At 36.6% G+C, this 18,060-nt stretch overlaps 1 protein-coding gene across 1 annotated transcript in view; it reads left to right on the top strand.

The window, feature by feature from the left end:
• PCGF3 (polycomb group ring finger 3) overlaps positions 1-17,076 on the top strand; it is a 55,338-nt gene extending 38,262 nt beyond the window's left edge. The window contains exons 4-10 of the mRNA XM_066569567.1: positions 981-1,077; positions 4,824-4,879; positions 5,852-5,962; positions 6,463-6,551; positions 8,218-8,355; positions 10,363-10,443; positions 11,754-17,076. Of these exons, the coding sequence (XP_066425664.1) occupies positions 981-1,077; positions 4,824-4,879; positions 5,852-5,962; positions 6,463-6,551; positions 8,218-8,355; positions 10,363-10,443; positions 11,754-11,801 (620 nt within the window). The 3' untranslated portion in view covers positions 11,802-17,076. The remainder of the gene's footprint in view (positions 1-980; positions 1,078-4,823; positions 4,880-5,851; positions 5,963-6,462; positions 6,552-8,217; positions 8,356-10,362; positions 10,444-11,753) is intronic.
• Positions 17,077-18,060: the final 984 nt, after the last annotated feature.

Genomic DNA, 18,060 nt, shown 5'->3' with positions numbered 1-18,060 from the left:
GATGAGCTTTGTCTAACATCTGCCACCAACAGTGCTGTCATCCTAGGTGTGTAAATACACAACACAATGCAAAGTTATAGTACTTCATTTACTGTTACTTTTTTTTTAGTCAGTGGGTGTTTATGTAATTGTACTGTCTTCTTGTTTGAGAGGTAGATGGCACTATAGTTACAGAAATCCTTTTGTTTTGTGTGAAAAGTGCATTAATACCATGACTACATGAACTAGTGCACTTCAAGAAAACCTCCCTTCTTTTCTCCATACCTTTTCAGTTGCAACTTCAAGTGAGTGAGGATATCATTTAGTAGTGTATTTTATGAGTACTGTTTTGGGGCAGGCGAGTGGTGTATAAATAGTTTACTTTGAAAAAAATGGATGATTGTGTGTATACATATAGAAACATGCAGCTTAATAGTGAATCACTACTTAGCAACTCCTAGCAGGACATTTTACTAATAATGAAGGTCTGTGACAATGTAATTTTTTTTTCTGGTGGAAGTTCAGCTGTAGTATACTCTGTGAAAGTTAGAATTAAAATGACACACAAGATATCCACTTTCCTGCTTTGGAATTCTTTTTGTGTGCTGCCACCACACACACTTGTTCTGTAGGTGTCCATGGTTAAAGCAAATATATTTTGTTTAGTATCTTAATGGCAAATAGTTCTTGTAATGCCATCCATGCAAGCTGAATGTTGACCTGCTAGAAATTGTTCTAGTAAATTTTGAAGTGAGATTTTGTGTTGTGTACTGTGCTAAGGTTTTTGATAGTTATAGATGCTCTAATTCTAGTGCATTTTTTCCCTGTATCAGGAAAATTTATGAAAGGTACTTGAAACTGTGTTCTGCAAGATTAGACATATTATGCAGAAAAATGAACTTCATGTAAATTTCAGTATTGTGCATTCTGTGACTGTATAAAAGCAGACTTCTGTTATGCTACTTTTATTCCTTTTTAATTGTGAATGTCTTTTTTACTAGTCTGTAGAAGCTGCCTAGTGAAATATTTGGAGGAAAACAACACCTGTCCAACCTGTAGGATTGTTATACATCAGAGTCACCCATTACAGTATATTGGGTAAGTATAAAATCAGAAGTGCAAGTAGCTTCACTCTCGTCTGGTTCATCCCCTTTGATACAGTACAGCTTCTCTCAGAATTTTTGCTCTTGCTTATCAGCATGTTAAACATTGAAAAAGAAGTATGAGGGTGACTGAGAAGGAGATACAGAATGAAACTTCTGCTATGAGTTTGCAAGGCCTTAGCATGGCAGCTTGTTCCAGACTTAGAAACAAGTTAACTATACACTCAAATGTTTAATTTCTGTGTGATTTTTAATGGGATATAGTCATTCCTCATTTTGTATGCTTGGGTTGTAAAAATTATATATATGAAACATTTGTAGGAATTACACTTTTACAAAATTATCAAAAATTAGTCTCAGTTGAACAGTGCTTTTCTGTGTGACAGTAATAAGAGAAATAATTTTCAGCTTTATTGTTCAGTTAATCTTTCAAAGGTCTGCTTAGGTTGTAGGAACAGATAAGAATGTCATAGAATCATCATAGAATGGTTTGGGCTGGAAGGGACCTTTGAGATCATCTAGTTCAGGTTTCTCAAAGTTCCCTGAAGCCTGGACTGACACCCCGCTCCCCCCGCCCCCTCCTTTCTGGGGGTGGGGTATGCACAACTTCTCTGGACAATCTCTTCCAGCCTTGCCACTCCCACTGAAGAATTTCTACCTATTATCTAACCTATATCTGTCATCTTTTAGTTTAAAACCATTCCCCCTTGTCCTATGACTACATGCTTGTCTAAAAAGTCTATTTCCAGCCTTCTTTTGGGTTCCCTGCATGTACTGGAAGGCTGCTCTGACGGTTCCCTGCAGTCTTCCTTCTCCAGGCTCTACAGCTCCAACTCTATCAGCCTGTCTTCACATGAGAGGAGGTCATTTTCATGGCTCTCCTCATTTTCATGACTTTCCTCTGGACTCACTCTAACAGGTCCACATCCGTTGGGGCCCCAGAGCTGAAAGCACTGGTCTAGGTAGGGGCTTTTTACAGGCAGAGTAGAAGGACAGAATCACCTGCTTCGATCTGCTGACGAGTTTCTTTTGATGCAGCCTAGGTTGCAGTTGGCTTTCTGGACTGCTCTTGCACATTGCCAGGTCATGTTGATTTTTCCATTTGCTAATATCCCAAGTCCTTCCCCTCAGAGCTGCTCTCAGTCACTTCTCTGCCCAGCCTATATTTGTGGTTGGGATTACCCCAGTCCAGGTGCAGGACCTTGTACTTGGCCTTGTTGAACATTGAGCTTCACATCAACCCACCTCCTAAGCATTACTTCCTTCCAGCATGTCTACTGCCCCATACAGCTTGGTGTTGCTGGCAAATTTGCTGAGGGTGCCCCTCAATCCCACTGTCACTGACAAAGATGTTAAACAGCATTGATCTCAGTACTGACCCCTGAGGGACAGCACTTGTGACTGGTCTCCTCTTGGATATTGAACTGTTGATCACAACTCTTTTGAGTGCAACCATCCAGCCTTTCTTGATCCAGCAATTCCGTATGCACCAAGTGCTGCATTAGTCAAATCCAGATCTCTCCAGTTAGGGACAAGGATGTTGCGCAGGACAGCATCAAATGCTTTGCACAAGTCCAGGTAGATGCCATGACTCACCCTTTCCTCATCCACTGTCTCTGTAACCTCATCATAGAAGACCACCATATTTGTCAGACACGGTTTGCTCATAGTGAAAGCCATGTTGGCTGTTGCCAGTCACCTCTTTATTTTCCATCTGCATTTGAATAGTCAAATTGCATGTTCACTAAGTATTTTTGTTGGCTTTTTTCCTCCTTTGCTTGTCAGAAAAGACATTCTTTTTCTTTTCCTTGAGTGCTTTCTTTCCTTTTTACTCCTGCTGATGAAAATACATTGTAATGGTATGTCTGCATTAGCTGTTGCATATCAAGTAGTGTTTTGTCTTCCATTATAAGGAACTTGTGTTTGTTCATAGCATTTTTCAACATGCCTTTCTCACTTCTATAACAATTGCGGAAGCAATGGTTTTAGCAAATGAGTATGATTGAACTTTTATAGAAAACTGTCAATGTTCTATACACACATTGCTCAAGCTCATCCTCATTCAGGAGCCTGTAACTAAGTATACTAAGCATATTATAAATGCCTCCACATTTATAATATACACTCATACTCCTGTATGAGTGTATAATTAAAGGGACAGGTACATGCAAATAGGCAAGAATGAATAAATGACATGTAAGACAACATGTTTGCCTTGGTTCAAAAACCTGGTTTTTGTGCAAAAAGGGCCAGGAAACAACATGATATTGAGAGCAGCTAGAAGGCAATTTGTTATTTGTTTTTTATTGTTGAATACACTTCAACTTAAGTAAGCTGCTTAAATTAGTTGTAAAATATTGCCCATTGAAACTGAAACAGACTTTGTCCAGCCTAGTTTTGGATATATTTATTTACCTTTTTAAAAAAATAATTGACAGTCTGGAGTATCACAAGTGTTTGAAAATGGAGATTTAAACTCCTATTCATCTCTGTCTGAAAAATAGGTAAATCAAATGTGTCTCTTTGTTTACATTTCTAGATACTGTTAAATAGCATCAGAGTCTTAAATTCTTTGGTGCCTTAAAGATCATCTGTATGATCTAGTTCCAACCCCCAAATTGTCACCTCTGATTTAATGGTGGTGTCATACTTACATATTTTTGTTCAAATAATTTTGGCAATGTGTTTGCAGTCCATAAATGACACTTTATAATCTCAGCTTGTACAAATGAGATTGCTACTGGTGAAAATGACATGAATTTAGGGTAAGTGGTATTCTGAATCTTGTAGTGCTACTAAGAATATTGTAATTACTGCTTGTAAATGTCTTGATTTGTCACGATTTCTGTACTTGCTTACTGATCTCCACTGCTGCAGAGTGCTCATGTCAGGTGATGAGAAGCCTGAGACTACTCTTGTAGGCCTTTTCTGTTCAAATCCAATTCAGGACTTGATACTGCAGACACTTTTGAGATTATGACATTGCAGCAGCCAAGGCAGACACTTGAAATGTTTCTTATACTGTTTCTTAATTGGAATTTAATGTAGTACTTAATTTCTTTGAGACCCATCACTTATTTTAGATTAGAATAGGATTTTTCTAGGTGAGCTGGGGATTAAAGTTTAGAATCTTAACTGGCCCCACTGTCCTGCAGTGGGATTGTTGACTTTTTTTCATTTGAGCCACACTACCTCTACAGGCTACTTAGCTAAATAATGTTTCTCACAGTTACTTTGTCCTTTTAAGAAAAAAGTAAAACTTAGTTGGTTGTGGTCTTTTTCTGTGAACTCATCTCATACATTTCAGAAGATCCTAGTAAAGATAATTAATCTAAAAATGTGAGAAATTAGTCTATAGGGGTGAGAAATAAGCTATTATTGATTCTTTTGTAATAAAAATGAGTTTATCTCTAAGTTGGAAAAGAGTTTTAGGTTATTATTATCATACTTGCCTTGTTGCAGAAGGACATACTCAGTGGGGTGAATTCTTCTACAGACTAGTTTTTCTCAAACTTTCATTTGTTTTCTGTCTTAGCTTGTACTTTTTCATAGTTTCTTTTGTGTTACTGTTCTTTCTGGTTTGATAGAAATACTGATTGAGAAGTAAAATTCTTAGGTGAATTTAGAGATTTTTGCATATGGTTAGTACTGGAACTTTTTAAGAGAAATGTTTTCAATCAAGATCATGAACTTAAGCTTTTGATTTTGTTTCTGGTTTTTTGTTGTTTTTTTCCTTGCTAGTCATGACAGAACAATGCAAGATATTGTTTACAAACTTGTGCCAGGCCTCCAAGAAGGTAAGTTGTGGTGTGACCTTTTTAAAGGTCAGTTTGCACATACTTCTTTGACATTAAATATAAAATAAAGTTTCAAGTGATGAAAAGAGAGGCTGGGGGGGTGCAACTGAGAAAAAATACAGTGGAAAATGAGACTCTTTCACTTGTGTAATTTTTAGCAATTAATTTAATTTCATACCTGTACTAGCAGCAACTGAGTGTGGGGTTGGTGGGAGGCAACGTGGGATGTTTCTTCCAAAAGCAGTATTATGTAAAGCAGAATAGTCATTCAGCTTTCAAATGTTGCCATACCATAACTCTAATTTGTTTTTGTTATACCTGTTGTGCAAGCTTTCTAGAATTCTCAGAGGTAAAATGCAATTTTAAAATGCTTTTAGTTTGTGCTATTTTTGAGAGTTCTTTTTTGTTAGAGAACTTTCAATTACTGTTTTCATAATCCTCTTTGATGCTAGATCTGTTAAACTAAAGAAATACTTTATAAATATTGCTCAGTGGTTTTTTTTTTGGTCTTAATGTATGTTAAAGTTTTCATTTAAATAGAGTATTTAAATCTATTGAAGCTGCTTTTTAACCAGAGCATTTCCAACTGTCAGTGTGATTAAATAGATATTTTAAAAATTATTTCTGAGATATTGAAAACCAGAACTATAAATAAAAATTCAAAATCAATGTTTTGACTGAAATACGGTCATATTCAAAATGGGGGATATTCAAAATTAGCTGTAGTATTTTAAATTCCATCTCATTCTAGCAGTAATAGTATAGTAGTAACTATACAGATTACTTTATGCTTTTCTAATTCTGAAAAATAAGATTAGGCATAACTTGATGCAATAGGAGAGATAGAAGACAGTAAATAATGACACCACTGCCACTTGTTGGCAGTCCTAAAGTGGGAGGGGATTTGGAATAACTTCATAAATGTTGCATTAGAACTTTATTACAGGAATTAATATTTGCAATTTTAAACAGCGGAAATGAAAAAGCAAAGGGAGTTTTATCACAAACTGGGCATGGAAGTTCCAGGGGATATCAAAGGGGAGACATGTTCTACAAAACAGCACCTAGATTCTCATCGAAATGGTAAATAGTCCTTTATTTATTCTGTCTTTGGTGGGTGACGTATAGTAAATTGATGAACAGATCTGTTTGAAGTATGTGCCCAGTGAGTACATTACAATCATTGTTTCGTAACAGCAAGGAATAGAGTCAGCATAGGATTGTTGCCTTGTCCCTTATTTCTGCACAGAATTTTTGGTTTTAGCTGTTAATAGCATGTTGCTTGTGGCAAAGTTGGTCTCCACAGCAGTGCCTGCATGGGGACTGTGAAATTACCCAGCTTCTGGGCTGCTAGCAGCTGAACTCCATAGGTGTTCTCCTCTTTCATGTCATGGGCTGTTGGCTGGAAGTGTTGCTTGAGCCGATAAGCACAATTTGAGGATAGCAAAGCTTATTCTATACTGCAGTCCTGAAACTTGCTGTTTTAATTGTATTAGCTCTATCAGATGCTGCTGAGTATGTATGGAGTTTATATATGATAATAATATATATGTATCCCATATATCTGGGTTTTTTTATCTAAGGTGAAACTAAAGCAGATGAAAATATAAATAAAGAAACTTCGGAGGAAAAACAGGAAGAAGATAATGACTACCACCGAAGTGATGAACAGGTAGGCTCATAGGGCATGCTCTAGTTTTATCTTCTGTTTTAGCTGTTGTGGTTTGGTAAGGTAACTTTGATAATCTAACAGAGAAGAAAATAAGTTTATTTCAAGCTACTTCTTCTGTTCTCTGATACAAACACGATGCAGTTTGGGCAATGCTTTTTTGTAAGCATGAGGTTTTACCTTTGGATTTTGGCAGGAATGGAGAATACATTCAAATCTTCTTGCAAATATCTTTATATTTTTGACTGTTTTTGAGTCTTCAAAGTTTGCTGTCAAAACAAATTAATGTAATTTTCTGCTTTCTACAGGAGTGCACCCCAGTGTTACCATCATACATTAAGCTGAATGTGTATTGGTAATTATGAATTAAACCACTGGCACTGTTAACACATTCAGTGCAGGTAGCTCAGAGTGCAGTTGCAATGAGAGCTGCACGCTGAGCTCTGGATGGGAGCCCGAGGCAAGAGGCCATGAACTGCCAACCTTTGGCACAGAAAGGGGCACAGGGACCTGTGGCACCAGCCTGGGGACTGGACAGTGAGACACAGAAGCAGCTGAGACCCCCAGACTTTGGTTCTGTGAGGGTATGAAAGCCCAGGGGTTCCTTTCTTCAGGGCCCCTTCTCCGAGTTACCAGCTGGAGCTGTTATTATTTAGTTACTGCACCACAATTAAGCTGTTTGAAGGACCTGGATGTCTGAGACTCTGCTATGGGAAACCTGGGGTTGAGCTAGTAAGGAGTCCTGGCCTGAATGTGAGTGTGAGGGGTGTAGCTGTGAAGGGGCTTTTTTCCCAGCTTAGGTGGTGTGAATGTGACTGCCAGAGTGGCTCCTGGATGGCCAGACAGGTTTCCTTAACAGCAGGGTTACTAACTTATTACATATTTTGTTTTCAACCTTTAATACTAATACAGTGTTAGCCCTGAATCATAAAAATATTATAAAAGCAGGGAAGCCCACTGTTAAGTTTAGAACACAAAGCTTGTTTGAAGGTGAAACTTCCCTTTGGTATAAACAAGCCATGCCTTTTATGTTTTCTGGTTATGTGAGTCCAGAGTAACTTTAGCTTGGGTTAATTTTCTTCCCAGTTGCCATGTAAGGGAACTTTCAAAGGGATTGTACTTGTTACTAGATCCTCCTAGTGCAATACAAGCATACCATCACAAAGAGTTTAGACTGTAATGAATAGCTGCATGGGAGAAAAAGTGAGAATTTGAAATATTTGTCGTATCATTTATATTCATTCTTTTTAAACATGTTAAAATTAAACTAGATTAGCAGTTGCATTGACAGCAAGAAATTATGTTAGAAGCAACCATTAAGAATTGACAATGGTTTTCTTAATGGTTTTTTCAATGGTTTTCTTCTTCTTCTCTGTTTTCTTGCTCTAGCTTTTAACATATGGCCCGTTTAAGCTATTGACAACCTATGAATTTGGACTGAAGCAGCCTTGTTCCAACATCAAAAATTACTACTTGAACATATTTGTCTTATTACTTACCACTTGGCTTAGGAAATCTTAGAAAATGTGGTTTTCTTAATAGGCATTTCAGTTTAAAGAACACTAGTACTGTACTTTGCTGTATTGGATTAATAAAAATTGCATGTGGAATACATAAGGCTGCAGAAAATTGTTGCAGCCAACTCTTGATTTTTTGCCTTTTCCTGAAGGTAAGCATCTGCTTGGAGTGCAATAGCAGCAAACTGCGTGGATTGAAACGAAAATGGATTCGTTGCTCTGCACAAGCAACAGTCTTGCATCTAAAGAAGTTCATTGCCAAAAAACTCAACCTTTCTTCTTTTAATGAGGTAATATTTTAATTTTTAAAAATAAGTTTACAGCTACAAAAACTTGAAAGGGGTGGGTTTGTTCCTTTGTAAAAGAATGTCTTTTATTCTGATTTTATTTTCAGAAAACAGAAGCATACACTGCTTCTTGAATGCTATATATGTTACATAGCAATTTTCTTATCCTTTCTTGGGTCTGTACAGGACTTTCCAGTTAGTTTGCAGTGCATCTTTTCATGTGCATTTATAAATAGTTGAGCAAAAAGGTTTGGTTATGTGCTTCCACATGTGTTTAAATGGACTCTGGCAAGATGATTTCTTTGATATATTGTAGTTGAGTTTATCTCAAACATTTTAGGAAGTTTGCACTCTACAGGGGCCAGACAGAAACACTTCAACAGTGAAGCCCCGTTGAAGAGAAAGCACTATAAATATGTTGTTCTTTTCTGTGCTCTTAGTGAAGCTCAGTCTGAAGTTGCTGCCTACCACAACCAGATTGTTATCAGATGCCTACTTTTCCCTGTCTTTACAGGGTATCATGAGAAGAATTTAAGTTGAAAGGTACAGAAAAAAAGGCAATACTTTGAACTTCTCCTAGATTCAAAAATTAAAAGTGGCAAACTATGAATGCAGCCCCTGTTTATCACTTGGCTGGATCTTGGTAACAGTTTCTGGACATCTCAGTTGACTCTCAGCTTGACATCTCTCAAATCCATATTATGACACGGATTCACTGAATTTCATTAAGACATTTCATACAAATCAAATAATCTGCTTTCCAGTCCAGTATGTCAACACCTTGCTGCTCGATTTTGTCAACAGCCAATTTGCATCTCTATCACTTTTCCTCCATAGCTTCTGTACACTTCAAACTAACACTCTCTCTCTCTCTTATGGTTCAAGTATATCCCCAAACTCTGCCAGTTTTCCTGAAACAAAACCATGTATCCGGTCTTGTCCTCAGCTGGCTCAGAGGTGGTTGACTCCTGGCTTTAGCCCAGCAGCTAGATAGCTACAATGATTGTTCAAAAGGTTTTTTTTTTTAATATATTCTTTTGGTATATGCGAGTGTAAGCCCTCCGATGCAGTGTGCCAAGATGTGACTTAAGAATCTACTTGGTTTCTACTGAAAGAAAAACTTTTCTGGAGTACTGTTTATTTTTTTGTTATCCCTTTCTGCCTTCTTAAAAATACATAAATGGTCATGTAATCATTGTACTAGTACTAAGTCATATAGAAGGAGAATTTGAGTACATGGTTACTTGGTTGCTTGATACAGACTATTTCAGGTTTGAGTTACTGCTATGTAAGTGGATGGCATGCACATTCAGGGCTTCCTGGGCTATGGGATAAAACATTGTAACATAAGCCAACTTGGTGGAACTTGTTTTCATACATGTTCCCTGGTTTTAGTTCATGTTCAGATATTGTAGTTCAGCTGATTAGTAGTCATATGATCCCTCATACTTTTAGGTTGAGATCCTCCCTGTTTCTAATATCAAGATTTTTAAAAACAGAGATAGAAAACAAAAAATACCTGTTAAGTATCTGTAAAACCCCTATAAATGTAGCATATAAGTAAATGGCAGACAATGTTTTTTTAAAAAAACCTCTGTCCTTGTAACAATGCCACCTAACTGGTCTTAGGTAAAAAAAAATTTCATAGTATTCTAAATAACAGCTCTCTTTGAGATTTCTCTCCCCTTGTTCATGTATTCAAGCTTTTTAGAAGCATGTAAAGCTTTCAGGAAAGGACATTAGTATTGCTTGGGAAGATAAATCAAACATTAAATCCATATCATACTATATTTCTTAGGCAGGCATTGACATGGTCTTTCAGTACTTTATGTTGAGAGCAGATTTTATCTTGTCTTTCCTGGTATGATTTTTGTCTGCAGGGCAACTTCAGGATTACCAGTTCCAGTGTCTTCAGAGAAAATAAGTCTTGTCAAATGTATAGTAATATGTGAAATACATTGTTTGGTGCATTGGGTCCCAGTGAATTAACTGTCACCTTTATTTTGTCAGCTGGACATATTATGCAATGAAGAGATTCTTGGCAAGGACCATACGCTCAAGTTTGTAGTTGTTACTAGATGGAGATTTAAGGTATGACACAATGATTCAATGTAAATCATGAAATGGCCAAATAAAATGTTTATAAAATAGCGATAATTTGGAACTGTACTGCAGTATAGCTTTATAGAAGGTACTTTTATAAATATCTACTATGATATCCTTAGACACCAAGTATTTATTTGTTTCCAGTAAGTGAAGGAAAGGAGAATTAAATATTCATTGGAAGAGAAAAGGGAACACTGTATTAGTTGTCAAATTGTTATCAAGTCTGTCAGAGGAAGTAGAAGCTACAAAAAGTGTTATTTTTAACCCCTTCAGGCAGTAAGAATGAGTAGCAAAACAGAACACTTAGGAGGAGAGTCAGTATATGTACACATGGAGTTACTGGAACAAGAAGTTTGTATTTGTAATGCAAAGCCAACACATTCTGAGCATACAGTGTACGCTGAGGTGAAATCACTTGGTGGCTTTGGATGCATATCTAGAAGAGGTCCGTGTGGGAGTAGAGAAGCATTTTTCTGTCTTGGAATTACAAAATAATTGACCTGTGTAAGAGTCACAGGGTAAAGTCAATGGTCAGTGTTAAAAATGCAGAGATGTCACAAGTGGAATCCTGCTGGAATCTTTTCATATGTGTTTCTGAATGACCTGGAAATGGTCTTTACAGTTCTGAATGACAGGTGATTAACAAACACCTGAAGTTGAATGTAGCTATAGATAAAAGGATACAATGCAAACATTAGGGTTTTGTGGTGTAGCAGAGAGAACCAAACAGATTGATGTGCATCTATACAGTCTACTCTTCACCTGTGAGAGATCTGTGTAATTGTGAGTCATGTGGAAAGCAGAACTGTGAACTGCCCTCCCAAGTGAAAGAAGTGGTGGATGTAAAATGGAACTGAGACACGGAAGGTCCAGAACAAACAAGCTGAAGTAATTGTTTTTATGAGACATGGAAGTCCATGGTGCAGGATGTTGCGGTGTAAAAGTTTGCCTATTCATAAAAAAAAATCAATGATGCTTTCACAGAAGAGGAATCAAGTGAGACCTATTAAATGTGAAGTACCACATACTCTAATTTCTGCTTTCTGGACATCCCTTACTTCAGGGAGTTTTCCAAGATAAACAGATCTGCTCCTGAGATTAAGGGGAAAGGGTTCTTTATCACTTGTTTGAGCCCCACAGATGAAGTTGCACTTTGTCTTTGTCTTGGTGAATTTTTGACAGATCAGATAGTTGCTCTTGTCTTTATTGAAGCTTTAGTTTATGACACAGTTTTTCCTACTGAACAGATTAGTTCTGGATTTGTTTCTTAACTTACTGGTATTTCTGTCTTGCAGAAAGCACCTCTACTGCTACATTATAGACCCAAAATGGACTTGCTGTAAGGGAACTTAAGTGTCCTTCTGGACAGAGCTTTTTGCAGAGACTATCATCTGGCACCTTCTTAGTGCATCACTAATCACATGACACAAACCAGCTGAATAATTTTGGAAGACTGGAGGGCTTTCATAGTGGGCTGTCCTGAATATTTCTTCTAGGGATGTGTTACCTAGACTTCTGGGCAGACAATATTTATACTTTTTTGTATGGAAGAAAGAAGTTTCAACTCAGCAAGACACTACCAGCATTAAGTTTACAGATACTGAAAACACTTCACAGTTCCATGTAGCTCAGCCTGATTTGTCTCTTACAGTTACACACAGAAAAAAAGTTTGAGTGTTGTGGGGTGATATAAATATGTTGCTTTTGACACCAAGTTGCTTTAGTTCTCGCATTCTAAATCTTTAAAAACTATATTTTTGCAAAGTGTTATTGTCTTATATAGTATGCCTGATTGCATTGGCTTTATTGAAGTTATTCTGTAGAGCATTCAACATACCTGATAATACAGTGACTGGTGATAATTTATTATGCTGCATTGAAAACTTAAGAAAATCTGGGAAACCAGTAAATTTGTCATTTTTGCCCAGTTATTGCTCTCCCTCACCTTGTGTTTTAATAAAGTTTTGATACTTCTGTATACGTGTTAATTTGGTAAGACTAATAGAAATAATTTCAGTTGATTTTAATGTGCTGTGATATATATTTTGCTATGGTATAAATTGCACCACGTAATGACAAATACTCACAAGTGCTAGATTTGTGAATTTCTTAAAAAATAAACATTTCTTATGTATTTGTGGCTTGCAGAAATCAGTTTTTAATTTAGAGAGAATTTGCTATCACTAGCTATTGAAACAGTGGCTCTTGGACAACTGTGGGAGTATTGTAGGTTTTTCATTTCACTGATTAAAACTTACAGGCAGCTTTAAATTTCTTTAGCTGTTTTCTTACAAAACCATAGCATTTTCTGTACTGCAATTCCAAACTTACATGGGGTGGGGAGGAAGGGGGAATCAAGACAAGATTATTTTAGCACCTTTTGGCCTTAACTAGTAATTTTGCTTGCATCAGCCCTAATTGGATGCAAGGTAATACACATTAATGTATGTATGGGTACATACATCTATATACACATATAACTATATATGTTATAGAAAGCACCCTCAATGGCACTTAGCAGGGCTCACTGCACTTTTTGTAAGGCTTTTGGAAATAATTGGCTTTTAAAAAACTGTAGTTGAAAGTGATTTCTGCAAGCTATATCCACTATGTATCATCCATAGAACAATTGTAAGAACATTTGTCTGGCACAGGTGTGAAGTCACTGAAAACAGTGTATGCCCTATTATGGCCAGCTGGAAATAGTTAACCTAATTTTTGGAAGAGTTTTCCTATCAGCTGAAAATGCTAGTCGCTATTCCTATTATTAAACCCTGTTATTTTTTGATAAATTGTCTTTTGATAAGAAGCCCTGCTTCCTCTTGCTGTGCTCCTTTGCTTCTTCTGCTAGAAAGTGTTACTTAGTAACTGGAAGCTGATACTGCAAGAGATTTATATAAACATTTTAAATATTCTTCCTCTTGAGTTTTCAAAGCGCTACATTCCTCAGCACATTTCCCTTAATTTCCCTCTCTGGAGTCTTCAGTTCTCCTTTCCCAGCTCTGCTGCTGCTTGTGCTTACCTTTGACAACAGGGCTCCTTATTTTGATTACAGTCACAGATGTGAGGAGGAAGGAAATGAAAAAGAAATTATGTGAGCAGAGAATGAAAGGGAGCCTCCTGAATTGTGGAGATGGAAAGGAGAGCCACACAAAGGCCAGAACATGCTGCTGTCCATGCAGGTGAAAGTGTTAAGATAGCTGCATTTGAATGTTTAGGTCACACAGAACTCCACATCTGGTTCTTGTGTGGTGTTTGTGTGCATGTCTGTGATTCATGCAATCAAATTTTGCTCTGATTTTATCTTGCTGTTTGTGTATTTTCGGCTTTTTTTCTATCTTGAGCATTACTTGATCTGGCAGAAAAGAACAAACAAGATCATGTGTCTACCATTTTTAAAACTTTCCATGAAAGCAGTCAATGCAGGTGGTATGGATGTGTACACAAGCTGACATACTGGGCCTCTCTGGAGCTGTTTCTTACGTGATTGTTACTGTTATAGTGTGAATAAGAGGCTGGCTTTGCCACTGAGGCCCTGAGAATGTGGACAGGACTGTAAGGGTCCCAGCTCTGTGCACCCAGAGTATACACACAGTGGCTGTACCTGATGTAGACATTAAACTAAAGCTGCCAGACAGCATTCTGATTAACCACCTTAATCAGAATATATATATATATATATATATATATACACACAAACAAAAAAATATATATATACATATACACATATAAATGAGATCTGTCTACCTCAAGTGTGTGTACTGCAGGAAACTTTTGTATGATTAGATATTGACGCAGTGCTGTTAAAGTACATTGGGATTTCATTTCTTCCTTGTGTACTTGAGCAACTGAGAAATTAATTACGAACACGCAAATTCAGAAGCCTTTCAAATCTATCTCTTGCTGTAACAACTTACAATAGAAAACTTATAACTTCATAACCATCTTTAGAATCACTTGAATTTGTTATGGTGCTATGAGTATATAGAAAACTCTGTTTATATGGATACATAAATTCAAGCCAGTATTAATACCTATAGCTGGGGTTTTTGCTTGTAATTGTGTGTAACTGCTTTTGCAATGTGTTTAATCTGATAATACTGCACCATTAAAAAAAACAAAAAAACAAAAAAACAAACAAAGAAAACCAAACAAAAAACCCCCAAACCAACAAAAAACTCCAAAGTTACTCAGTTGTTTTTCTAAATCACATGTGATAACATCTTCACTTCAAAAATTGCCCTCAGGAGTGGTGTGACTCTGTCTGTACCATATGTTAGTCTCACTAAAAGACTACAGTGTAGAGCGAGGCCTTCTTTGGGTCAGAGCCTTGTTTAATTTCTGTGACACTTAAGAGACAATTTATATCAAGATTATATTGGGTAAAGTAACCCTGATACTGTTGAAAGTTGAACTAAAATTTGGACACGGCCATACATATTTCTTAGTTCTGATGAGATCATGGTAGTTGATTTTGGCTTTTGTGAAGATGCCATTACTGTGAAGTAGTTTTTATAATTTCTTACGCTGGTAAATAGTTGCAGTAAGGAAGTATCTTGTTGCATTATCCTCAGCAGCAGTGAGACTGATGAATCACCTGGGCTTAGAGTCTCACTAAGTATACTTTCATTAAAAATAAAGAATTCAGATAGAATATATAATATTGAATTTAAATAAGATTTGGGGGTTTAAATTTTAACTTTATAAAATTATTTATTCTATTTTAAGCCTTCTGTCTTATTTTACCATCCAAGTATTTTTGGTTTTAGTGGTCCAGCTTTATTTACGGGCATATAAATTGAAATTGTAAGATGTTTTTACAAGCTTCTTCCTTTTACATTGAGTTTGAGTAGCTTTCATCTGTATGTTTTTGTTTTGTATGGATAAAGAGCATTACTTATGCTTTTGTGCAATAGGTTTGAAACATGCATTTATTAGGCGTATGTTTAAATTGTAAATGTAGCATCTACTTACCATTACATTTAAAAGGAATGTAGATGGCTTTTCTCACTTGTTCAAATGGAGTTTTATTTGGGGCTGTTATTTGGGGGTGGGTGTGTATTTTATGCTTTGTTCCATTTTTTATTTTATGAGTGAAATGGGGGATTTAAAATTTCTGTAAGTACAAGAACTATCTGTCAGCAATATTTTAAAATAAACGATCTTGCAAGAAACCTTAATGTGAATTGTGGAAGCAATCGACAAGACTTGCAGCCTATCTGAAAATGTTTTGTGCCATTGTTAGGTCTGGTATATTTGTGTACCATCACACCTGGGAATATTTTTTCTATGGTTGTGCAATAGTATACACAACACTGTCACTCAGGAGATATGGGACCGTAAAAAATATCAGACTACAACTATGATGGTGCTATTTTTTCCAGTAGGCTATGAGCCTTTGAAAGCTTATCTGGCTCTTATTGTCTTTATAACAACACAGTCCTAGGGGATATACAGATTTTTTTTTTTTTCTACTAGATGATAAATATAACTTGCTGTTTTACAGCATTCTGCATATTACATTGAGATAAAGATAATAGGAAAAAGCCAACCAGTCTGTACATCAGTGAGATGAATCTTAGGTACACATTTTGTACAGAAGGCTTTACTGAACAGCAAAATCAAGTTTCTGCTTTTCCTCAGGTAATCACTTCAGTTTGGATGCTTCACTGAAAACATTAATGCAACTTTAGTTAGTCTGCCTAAAGTTGGTAACAGAAATTGTTCCACGCACGAATCTCCCTACATAAGATACAATTAGATGTTACTTGGGTCTTGAGATCCATTTTTGAAGAAAAAGTTGCAGAGAACAATACTAAAGAACATGGAACAATGCTTCAGTCTCTGCTCTCATCAAAACTTGCAGTCAGGACAAAAATTACCTAGGAACTTGGGTCTTGTGGCAAATCAACAAGTAATGTTTTACCTATTTATTTATATACAAATTAAAGGTATGACTCTACTGTTTGTTCCATATTTTATCCTACTTAAGAGTTTTTTGGAAATCTTTTGAAGCCACAATGACCTGTCCATGTCCTGGTCGTAGGGTAGGAACTACATGTCCAATTCTATGAACATTTACATTGGTAGCTTTAGTAATAACCTGGATGGTTCCACAGAAACCAGTGGGTTCATTCATGCAAACAGAGGTATGGCTGAAGGAAGAAGTCCTGAGTTTTGAGTACTGATACTCCATTATTTTTGTTATTTCTGTTTGAAATGGAAAGTATTGGTTTGATGGAATCTTTAATTCAAGTGACTTATCTGGACAAAAGGAAAGTTTGTTCTTTCCTTCTGCAAACAGGATCATTTTGCAGTTAAGGGACAATTAGCCAGTGCAACCACTAAGCCTTTTATCCTCATATGTGGCGTAATAAAGATTCTGGAACTGTCAGAGTGTAAAACCATATTTTTGGCTTAGCTTCATTTAAAAGTTTACAATTTTTTATGCTTTGTGTTGCTGTGTAATTTCTGTACTACTGGTGGCTAGTTTTGTCTGAATAAGCCTTTTGGGGATTAATGCTTAATGTTTTGATTTTATGATAGTGAAGCTTGTATCCAGTGTTTTGCCAATGAATATTATATGCTTGTTAATAAAAGCAGAGAAACTAACTGAAATGCTGTGAGGCTGAAAGTTTTTGTCCCATTCTTTTGAAGGAACATAAGGAGCTAGCAGTCATTGTAGCACTGAATAAGTGCAGTGTGACTGAAACAGAGGTGGTGTGGCATTGCATTGTCATAAAATCTGCCTTTTACTCAAAACAGAAGAATGGCTTAAAGTATTACTCCACTGGCAGTATGTCTGTGACAAGTGTGTGCCAAGTAACTGCCAGATAGGAAATTAAATGGCTTCAGTCACTGAGAAGGAAAACAGCATTATCCTGGTGTCTTTATGTACCTGGATAAAAAGGTACTTTCCGGACCTGTATTTGTTCCTTTCAACCTTACCCTTACAACCTTACCCTGGTTGAGACATTAATAATGCAAAACAGATGCTACAGTAGGTGAATTTCTTGCAGCATCTGCATTACATGTAATGCAGATGTATAGCTTGTGAATTGCTCTACATGCTGGGTACCTTTATTTATACTCTTGGCTTGCTAGGAACTGCCAGCAACTCCAGGCTGCTTTGAAGTCAGTTTTATTCATACATGAATTTCTTATTTACACTGATATTACCCATGCACAGTTGTCCTGAGGCACTTGCCACTTACTATCTTCATTTAAATATCAGTATGAGAGACTAACTGCAGAAAAGTCCCTTTTTCTGTGTATAGTCACTTAAAATGGAATGAAAATTAGCACTAATTCAGCAAGTGTTACATTTTGGAAGTCTTCATGCCTTTATTATAAGTGGTTTTAATACTTACCTGAACTTTGTACTACTGGTTGTTTCCATCTCTCTGTGAAGTAACCAGTGATGGGCCTGGCTCCGTCCCTTTCCTGAACACGGTATTATTCCAATAAATAAGGAGTAAAAACATCTCCTGTTTGACTGAAATTCCCAAGCATTACAAAAAGAAATTGGGCTAACAGTTGTGTTTGCTAGCCCTGAAAGCATAAACCTGCCCTGCAGCCAGTAGGAGCTAACTACGTTTTTTT

Source organism: Molothrus aeneus, chromosome Z (assembly GCF_037042795.1).
Source record: "Molothrus aeneus isolate 106 chromosome Z, BPBGC_Maene_1.0, whole genome shotgun sequence".
NCBI classification, from domain to species: Eukaryota; Metazoa; Chordata; class Aves; order Passeriformes; family Icteridae; genus Molothrus; species Molothrus aeneus.
The sequence above is the reverse complement of the archived record's forward strand: the minus strand, read 5'-3'. Positions and strand labels throughout refer to the sequence as shown.